General features: G+C 36.3%; 1 protein-coding gene across 1 annotated transcript; it reads left to right on the top strand.

Annotated features, from left to right (window-relative positions):
- Window positions 1-8,352: 8,352 nt before the first annotated feature.
- LOC128547537 (tripartite motif-containing protein 2-like) lies at window positions 8,353-10,164 on the top strand. The gene has a single exon (XM_053520513.1). The coding sequence runs from the start codon at window positions 8,353-8,355 to the stop codon at window positions 10,162-10,164; it is 1,812 nt and encodes a 603-aa protein (XP_053376488.1).
- The last annotated feature ends 779 nt before the right edge of the window (window positions 10,165-10,943 follow it).

Raw genomic sequence — 10,943 nt, 5'->3', positions numbered from 1 at the left:
TGCACGCCAGAGGTATTCCATAGTTTTCTTGTTCATGTCGGAGACCATATATCGAACCTTTGATGGATGAGAATGCTTTTCGTGTTTAGGTGATGACTTTCAACATTTTGCTATTTTGGAATGTATGACATATCTATAGATATTATTTTAGGAGTACACGGGAGGAATTGCTTTTGGCTCCTGAACAGCAATATTCTTAGATCTTACGTCACAATTAAGCAATGGGCAAATCTGTCAAGACGCATGTATATCACATACCAGGACACGTGATCTACACTGATTTTCCTTAACTAATCGCTCGATTTAGTCAAGGCTCTGCCTTTGAGGTCAACATAATTCAAAATAAATGGTAGTATGTGTAGATGCAACTGGGCTGCAAATGTGTTTGTATACGTTGACAACATGAATATTAATGTACGATTATGCTATGTAAAATTCACTGGCGATTGTTTCCTTCCATTTGCTGAAGTATGTGAGCGCTATTATTTCCCTTAGTAGTTTTTTTCATTTCCGACATCTGCACTCACTGTTTGAAACATAAAGGCCACGTACCAAACAATCTTCCCAACACACGGGTATGTAGTTGATATTTCCTACTTTCCATGTATCAAGTTTGAGACACTGATAGCATTCTTTACCTGTCCAACAATCTTCCTGTAAAGCTATAAAATAAAAAAGGGAAGTTCATATTTTCCTACTTATATAAAAAGAGTCTTGCAGAGTCTTTATAGGTGGAGCATTCGTCAGGGTGGTATCGGGCATAATTACAGTTTAATCGATCAGAACGTCAAGATAAAGATATAAACATTGGACATAACTACAGTTTTTCAAATCAAGACTTACAGATAACAACATAATGACATAATGATTTGATAGAACTGCAGTTATACCAAAAAAGACATCAAGAGATTGACATAAACATTGGACATTACTATAGTTTTACCGTTGAAGACTTCAAGATAATGCCTTATAAATAGATGTATAATCATGTAAAAAGAATGCAGATGTGTACTTTTCAGGTGTTTATTCACATTGGCAATCGACAGTCTGAGCGAAACGACGGTGTAAGTCGTTTCCTTACTTGTATAATTACATTAAGATTTAGCAAGTGTTTTGGTAAACGTAACTTATGTTTTAAACTTACGGCAATTAAAACTTGTAGAGATGACTGTCAGAGACAGCAACATGGAAAAGTTAAAACCTGCTGGAAGGTTGTATAGTCCACATTCTGCATATAAATAAATTCATGAGTTTTTACAGTACTATCATGCATATCGATCGATACCACCAAGATAAACATTAAGTTAAACAAACTTAACTGCATGAGAACAGTCAAACTAAGCTGTGTTTAAGAAAGTGAAACCGTAATGACATTCAGCAATTTCCGTGCGACAACCTAATCTTCGTATTCTACTCGACCGTTTAATCACATGACTTTCCGATATTTGCATACGGAGAAACGTAATAAAAAATCCCCGATCCACTACCTTAACCATTACGTCTAAAATGCTCAATGCGAGCTATTGTGATACTAGTGTCCATCGTCTGGCGTCTGTTCTCAACAATTTTACTGTAACACTCAAAGAAAAGGGGTAAATTGTTTTGCTCAGTGCCGGTAAATCCGTCCGTTGGTAGACCATTTGGTTTTCGATGAGAAACAAGGGAATGCTAAGGTCTTGCATTGGTTAAATCTCATAGGATGATTGTCTGTGGTCAGTGCTAAGGCAAAGGTCAATGTCACGGTTACCTTTAGACCATATAAAAAAAATCGGAACCACTATCCTGCCCTTGCATAACCATAAGAGACAATTAATTGGTTCTGAACACTTCGTTTTGCTGTACCTCTGTAAACAGGAATAAAAGTTTTGATTCCATACCTGGTATTTTCATTTCGATGCAAATGAGATGTGGGACAATATTTTTTAGTCCTGTATGTCACTATATAACCTGTAATGTTGGTGTGCTGTAGAACCCAAATTGACAAAAAAAAACTTCAGACCAAGAACGGTTTCTGCTCTATAAAGAAATAATGCTTTGGCCTGTAGTCGTTGAAATTCATAGGATGACTGAATTGTGGCCAGCAGATGACCACTAGTTTTGGTGGTCTATTTTGTCAAAGGTTAAGGTCACGGTGATCTTGAGACTGAAAACGGTTCTGCTTAATAACTAAAGAGCGCACTGTCATACAGTTTTTCTGCTTCATAGGATGATTGCATGTGGTCTTTGGTTTTGTGGATCAGTCAATGATAAGCTCACAGTGATCTCTAGACTGAAAACGGTTTCCGCTCAAAGTAGGCTTCGGCTGTCAATCTTCATAGGATGGTTGTCTGTAGTCTGTAGATGACCCCTGATGTTACTAAAGGCATTGGTCAAAGGTCACTGCATACAAAGTTATTATACCCACTTACCTCCGCCATGTCATCTTAGGGGATTGGGGCATATGTATATACTAACAGCTTTTGTTTCTTTTCCTTTTTTGCTTTTTGGTCAGTTGTGCAAGGCTCACAACTACTAAAACCTTTTTCGTGGGACGGGGCGGGGGGTTCAGTGAATTTCAGCGTTAGTTAATAATTAAATTGGATCAACACATTTTCATCAAGCTTCGTATATTGCAAGCTTACATAAATACCTAGCTTGGGATTTTATATTGGGTCCCTGGAATCACGATCAAGGTCACTCCTACTGAAATAAGAAATAATCAATTTTCACTAAAACAACTAGTGGGATAAACTGTTGTGTGAATGTAAAATTATGGACTTTTTTATTTGGCATTTTATTGTTCAGTTTTTTTGTATGTTTGCTGATATCTCTGTAATTGCTAGTGTTCACTGTGCATTGCGCAGGTTTAATAGCTCTATTTTGCTTTTTCACACACTAAAGGATTTCCAACTTGACAGTTACTTTTGGTGTAATCAGTTATCTCATTTAGAGTAATAAGAGGGGTTTAGCACATCTAAAGTAAGTTATTTTCTAAAAATGCATAATGAAGTAATATGTTCACGAACGCAGTCTATGTGTCAATTAGCTAGTCTGGGAACGTTTTTTTCTTTGATTTTTGTTTAGATATTGCATGTGTTGAATAACAGTCTTATGAAGCCTTTTTCTCCTTTCCAACAGCTTTAGAAAGTTTACAGTTTTCTTACATACATTACAACAATATATGAGGGGAAAGATATGTGACTTAAAATAGATTACTATATAACTCTATACAAATTTATACATTACGCACTCGATGTACACTTGGTCATTATATAGAGAATAATAGGTGAGTGCCGTAGATGAGAAAGTTTATCTGGCGAGGTGGAGGAGGTTATCGGGTGAGCCGAAGGCGAACCTGATAACGTCCGGAGCCGAGCCAGATAAACTTTCTCCATCTTAGGCACTCACCTATTATTCTATTTATCTTGTCATTACTTATTTTTCCGATATTTGGCAATTTATTGTACAAAAATAAGTGTAAGAAAACCGCTTTAATGACGTCATATTCGTAATGACGTCACTTATATAATGACTTGATTACCGGCAAAATCGCAATAACTTCTTCGTTTTTGAATAAAAACTCATTATTTGACCACTCATTTTCTTAGTTGGGACATTTCCAACACAATGATGATGGTTTCGTTGCAAAATTTCTTATGACAACAATATCGATCATAAGGTCACATGATCAACTGACCGTATATCACTGGTCACATGATCAACTGACGGTATATCAAGAAAGATATAAGGCACCCTGATATCGGGTCGAAAATACTGCAAGTGACAGGATAAATTCATCATGATATGCATGAACCAGTATTTTTAAAATAGAAAGAAACGACAGAATGCAGTCTAGAAAAGAAAATAGCAAATAAGTTTACTTCAGTTTTTTAAACACCTAAATTGTACAAATAAGCTCTGTGTTGTCTTCATATTTCATTTCTTTCAGTTCTTGGAAAGAATGAAGAAATTTACGGAAAGAAATACATTTGATAAAAAAACATAAAGGTAAAATAGATGGGGAATTCAAGGAGGTATGTTTTGAAAAAGAAAACTTATAGTAAAGTCAGCTTCTAGTCCTTTAAATTGAAAAACCTAAAACGTATAGCGGTGGTCTGTGTAAAATATTTTAATTGATCTTAAATGATCTTGAAGTTAAGCACAATTCTAGTATGACTAGCAATGCTTAAATCGTCACAGCGATATTATGTTGACGTGATATTTAGCGCCATGTATGCATCTAGAAATAGCGCTTTCAAATTTGATCAAATATTTTACTTAATAGCATGTTTTGAACGAAAGGTCACTTTGCACAACTGTCTTGTTTACTGAGTTGGTTATTCGCTCTGCAGAATAATTCGCCATCATTTTCACTCAAATTGAACTCTTCCGCAATACGTATTACCATTTCCGGTCCTGGCATGTATAAACAAAGGAGCGTGACGACCTACCATTTGGCGCCATGCATGCGCGAAGAAACAGTTCTATCATATTTGATATAATTTTATAATAAAAGACATATAAGAATCGAAACAATTTATAACAAAGCCGTGTTTTAACACTTTTTATATACTCCGGCGGTTATACGTTGTACGAAAAAAATCACTCGGGCTACGCACTTGTGAGATTATTACGCTCGTCGTATAACCACCCATCGTGTATAAATAGTGTTAAAACACTGTTTATCTCTAAATTATTTCTTAAATATTGTTATGTATTCGATCAAACATATTCTTGTCTCATAATTTGTTTGTTTTGTCAAGAAATTGCGTTTCATACAGTTTATTTTGGCTCTGTACCTTCAATAACCCTTTAACAAAGAAAGATAAAATAAAACAGCAGTGAAGACAAATCATGTGACCACCAGCTGGACATTCGTCCAACTAACAGGACGTTTGATTTAAACATATTTTATTTCCCAATATGTACATTTCAAATAATAAAATCAAATATGAATGCTGGATTGGACTTGAAGTCAATAGGCTTATTGAAGTCTTCTCCAAATACCGGTATATAATCAATTTATACTATATCCTGGCGATTTAAAACTAAACAAGACGTTTAGGAGAGCTTTATAATGTTTGGATGATCGCTGGCAACTATAAAATATCAAAATCATAAATTAAATCATCCCGATAAGCGTAACTGCATACTGCATAAGGCAGAAATTATCAGTTAATTATCTCCCTTGGTGTTGAAATAGAACAAGAAAGTCTGACCTGCATTAAAATTCGTATTTATTGTTAAGGAGTAAAATGTCAATACAGGAAGCAAAACAATTCTGTTAGGTACTGGAAGTTTGATAAGTTAGATTTTGATTATATCTGAAAGAAATGATTGGACTTGTTATCAGTTAAATGTTTTAATAAGTGAATATTAGCAGTACCTGTCTGATCATGTTACAATACATATAAAATAATAGCTGCTCGTAAATGTAATGTAAATAAACACATCCGGCAGCTACCTCCATTTTGTAGAGAGAGAAGCATTTTGGATATTTAGAATCTAAACGTTTTAAAGTCGATCTGAATTGTTAACTTAAGGCTGAACACCACTAAATCCGGCTGTTCTAAATTTATTTCATATAGAATAAAGTTACTTTATAGTGGTTTTTCAATATTTTCTAGCATATCAGATTTTCAGAGTCTTATATTCCCCTAAAGCACTATATCGCTACTATAGAAAACAAAAAGAAAAAAGGGTGTTAACTTTTATATAAGAAAACTACAGTTCGTTAAATACAACCCAATGAATTTACTCCTTTTCGCTTCTTTCAATCTTTCCAAGACATAAAATTCTTTCCTAGCATGAGATAGGAACATGCCGATTTCAACAAGTGAATGAAGTATTGCCGTGAAATACAAAGTCCCCTACTGGAAGGCACCTAATTTTCTCTACTGCAGTATAACATAATGAACTGATATCTGTCAATGATGTATAAACAATATTGTACTATATATACAATATAATATAACAAAGCACTTGGATTAAAATTTGCATATATAAAAACGTACAGTTGTTTTCATTTGGACTTTTTTTTAGCCGATTATAAAAAAAGTTATTTATAGTAACAACAAAGTGAAATTAACCCTAAAAAAATCTATAAAATATAAGTCCACAAGAAACTCTTTACCAGGTAGAGATAGATCAAAATACACCTAAAATTTGGATGTACCGTGCATGTTGTACCACAGAAAAGTGGTCTCAATTTTTCCCTACGGCCAGTAATAAAAAAGTTACAATATAATCTATTTATAGTAACAACAAAGGGACATAATTCTAAAAAAGTGTGCCTCATAGTGGTGAACATTTCTGCCAAGTTACATCAAAATCCCTCCATGCCTGAAGAAGAAATGCTCCGGACAAAGTCATTCTTGAATTTGACCTTTAACCTCTGAGTATGACCCTTGACCTTAGACCTAGGGACCTGGTTCTGGCGCGCGACAATTCGTCTCATGGTGGTGAACATTTATGCCAAGTTACATTAAAATCCCTCCATGCATTAAGAAGAAATGCTCCAGACAAAGTCATTCTTGAATTTGACCTTTGACCTCTAAGTATGACCTTGACCTTAGACCTAGAGCTGGGGCTTTGCGCACAATATGTTGTCTCATCCAGGGAAATGTTTGTGCCAACTGATATTTAAATCCTGTTTTGCTTGACAAAGTTATAGACCGGACAGGAAAAAAATCCTATTGACCTTTGATCTCAAAGTGTGACCTTGACCTTTAAGCTAGGGTTCTGGGTGTTGCGCATGACACGTCGTCTTATCATGGGGAACATTTATGCCAAGTAATATTGTAATCCCTTGATGGATGACAAAGTTCTAAACCGGACAGGAAAAAAAACCCTATTGACCTTTGGCCTCCAATTGTGACCTTGACCTTTGAGCTAGAGGTCCGGGTTTTGCGCATGACATGTTGCCTCATCATGGGGAACATTTGTGCCAAGTAATATCAAAATCCCTTCATGGATGGCAGAGTTATGGACCAGACAGGAAAAAAGCCCTATTGACATTTGACCCCCAATGGTGACCTTGACCTTTGAGCAAGGGCCCCCGGGATTTGCACATGACATGTTGTCTCATCATGGGGAACATCTGTGCTAAATAATACTGAAATCCCTTAATGAATGACACAGTTATGGACCGGACAAGAAACAGACCGTTAACATATGACTGCTAAGTGTGACCTTGACCTTTGAGCTAGGGGTCTGAAAGCTGTGCACGACATATCGTCTTATTATGAGGTACAATTGTGCCAATTGATATTAAAATCCCTTCATAGATGGGAGAGTTATGGACCGGACAGGAAAAAAGCCCTGTTGACCTTTGACCTCAAATTGTGACCTTGACCTTTGAGCTAGGAGTGCGGGTTTTGCACACGACACGTCGTCTCATCATGGGAAACGTTTGTGCCAAGTAATATTAAAATCACATCATGGATGAAAGAGTTATGGACCGGACACGAAACAGACCCTGTTCATGTCATGTTAACATTTGACTGCTAAGTGTGACCTTGACCTTTGAGCTAGGGGTCTCAAAGTTGTGCAGGACACATCATCTTATTATGAGGTACAATTGTGCCGAGTGATATTAAAATCCCTTCATGGATGGGAGAGTTATGGACCGGACAGGAAAAAAGCCCTGTTGACCTTTGACCTCCAATTGTTACCTTGACCTTTAAGCTAGGGTTCCGGATTTTGCGCATGACACGTCGCCTCATCATGGGGAACATTTGTGCCAAGTAATATTAAAATCCTTTCATGGATAAAAGAGTTATGGACCGGACACGAAATTGCGGACGGACGGAATGACGGAACGACGGAATGACGGAATGACGGAAAAGCGCATTCATATAGTCCCCGAAACTGGTTTTCAACCAGTAGGGGACTAATAAAATGCTACACATACATACTGGAACGCGGTAGAGTAAAAGAAAACACGATACTATTGAGAAAGGCCACGAGAAAAGGAAGAACGATTAGCACTATTTATATTTGAACTACTTGTAAGACCAGCGGAGGCTTACATTGAATTTGGTAGTGATCAGCTTTAAATAGCCTAAATGTGGTCCTTGCAAAAATACTCTATAGTTCTACCATATTAAAACAATCATGGTTAAACGTCCAATAGCATATCCGATGATTAGAATATGCTTCTCCTAAAGATGGACTTCCTTAAGACTAAACATTACAGGAAATAATATAATCTCAATTTCAGATATAAAAATATAAAATTTGACTTCATAGTTGCATGTTGTAAGATACTTTGTATAAATATGCATGTTAATTATCAGTGTTATTATAATTATTATTATTATTATTATTATTATTATTATTATTATTTAATTAATTATCATTTTTACAGACACTATGGAAGTATCAGGAAGAAGACGAAGAGAAAAGGATTTCTCATCATCCTTGTCACGCGGTTCTGATGCTGCTGACCAGCTTTTCTGTGTCCCGTGTAAACAAGACGGATCTCGGATACCAGCCTACGGATATTGTCAGAACTGTGACGAACATTTATGCGAGACATGCTACAAAATCCACACCAAACCATCACCTTGCAGGAATCATGTCCTTCTAGACAAGACACAAATGCCAAAATCCCAGAATTCAAGCACGCAAACGAGTCCCAAAGATTTGACTGAAACATGCCAACATCACCATGGTAAAGTTATAGAGTATTTTTGCAAAGATCATAAAACTTTAGGTTGCAGCCCATGTATGACAATAAACCACAGAAATTGCAAGATCGATTACATTCCAGATGTCTCCAGCAACTACATAGCCAGTCCTCAGTACCAGAGTCTTCTACAGACCTTGCAGTCTTTACACGAAAATGTAAAGGAAATAACCAAATCAATTAAAGGGAACAAGAAACTCATTCAAGAAAACCAAGATAAAGTCAAGGCAGATATTCAAAAATTTAGACAAGAAATCAACACTACACTAGACGAATGGGAAGCTCAGATCAACAAAGAAGTTGAGAGTTTATTTTCCCGAGAACATCAGAGGACAGATTCAATACTTGCCCAATGCCACGAAATGACAGGAAAGATTGAAACACAACAAAAAACCTTCAAGACTCTGGAAAAGGATAAGAAATGCAACATGATCTTTATACATGGCAAGAAAAAGGAAGAGTCAGTTAAAGTGGACAAGAAAATTAAACAGAAATTGAAACAAGAAGCTAAAGCTAACAATTACGTATTTCAACCTAACTTGGCAATCAAAAGTCTTTTGAAGACAGAGACTAACTTGGGAACGTTACTAGCATTCAACTCTGATGAAGAGTCCAAAACGAAAAAAATGCAAGACCAAGCTGAAGATGATAAAACAAGTCTATCCACTCACTTTCAGTTGCGACCAAAACATCATGAGAATGTGTCGAGTTCAGACATTTCTGTTACTCTATTAGATCAAATTAATGTTAAGACTATCAGCGATGTATTTGATTGCTCCATAAGAGGACTTGCAGTAATTGACACAGATAGACTTGCTGTTGCTGACTACTTGAACGGCAGCATTAAGATTATTGATGTGAAGCAGAAGACAATCGTTTCTGAGCTAAAAATGCCTTCATATCCATGGGACGTGACAGTGTTGCAAGGCGACCAGCTTGCAGTTACACTTCCGAGTAAAAGCTTGATACAGATTTTTTCATGTTTTGATGCTTTGTCTAAAGTGAGACAAATTAAAGTTAATGAGGCATGCTATGGGTTAGCTTTTATTGAAAGAAGTCTGATAGTTGAGATGAAAAATGGAAAAGTGAAGATAATAAATCTGTCAGGGGTAGTTTTGAAAACACTAGAGTGTGGGGAACTAGGTGATACCAGTTATGTAACAGCATGTTTAAACCATAGATGTATCTATGCTTCATGTGGTAGCAGTGTAACTCGTTTCAATATGTCCGGTGAAGCTGTAGGACGGTATACACATGAAAGCCTGAAGCGTCTAAGTGGACTAGCTGTATTGGAAGATGGTTCTATATTGGTATGTGACCATGGTAACAGTAGCATTCACCTGATTTCAGGAAACATGAAAAGCAGCAGGACAGTACTGCGGGAAACAGATAAGCGTATGAATCCCGGCTGTATGGCGCTTGATAGTGAAGAGAAGAAACTGTACATAGGCAGCATCAATGAATGCAACTATATAAATGTGTATAATCTAAAGTAAAGAAGCTCATTATCATTTACAGTTAATGTAACAGTTAAACTAACTACAATAGACGGAGACTGTTCTTATAATACTGACTTCTGAAGAATCCTTTATATACAAACACTAGTCTTTGCTGATACAACATACCAGTATATTACCAGAAGTAGATTATCAATTTTGAATTAAATAAGTAAATTGCGTTCTATATACAATATTCATATACCGGTCGCAGCATGAGCTATCCGATAAAGCACATGAGAAGAATGCTATATATTCTATTTAGAATAAACAAACTTGTGAGAGTTGTAGTACATTGCCAGACACATTTTGAATAAGAATTACTCACCTTATGTTCATAAATGTAGGGATAACGCATTTTGTCCTGTTCAGTATGACATCTGCAGAATCCCGAGGGATTGGTTGGTGCCCGAGCCCGGTAGGGTGAGGGTACCAACGTATTCTGAGTGATTATGCAGATGTTATAACACGAAACATACATTCGTTACGCTATTCTAGTATAAAATGCGTAAAATAACTAATAAATGAATATAATACATTTTCCCTCAACGTCATTTCCATGAAAAAAATTTGATATGCGTAGGGATGTCTGAGTTGGTTTTCACGTTGACGTCATTTTCTTTCGAATTATCCGTTTTGGAGCCGTTATACGTTTACGCTTTGCCACGGAACGCGCATATATAAAAAGATATTTTAACAGCACATGAGCGCGGGAATCTCTCTGATTTTTTGTCTGACATGTGACAACTATGAAAATTGACAGCTAAACTATGGGATAG

Source organism: Mercenaria mercenaria, chromosome 12 (assembly GCF_021730395.1).
Source record: "Mercenaria mercenaria strain notata chromosome 12, MADL_Memer_1, whole genome shotgun sequence".
NCBI classification, from domain to species: domain Eukaryota; kingdom Metazoa; phylum Mollusca; class Bivalvia; order Venerida; family Veneridae; genus Mercenaria; species Mercenaria mercenaria.
Note: the sequence above shows the minus strand (reverse complement) of the source record. Positions and strands in the feature narration are given on the sequence as shown.

Coding starts and splice junctions, on each gene's coding strand:
- LOC128547537 (XM_053520513.1), top strand. CDS start 8,353: ATGGAAGTATCAGGAAGAAGACGAAGAGAAAAGGATTTCTCATCATCC.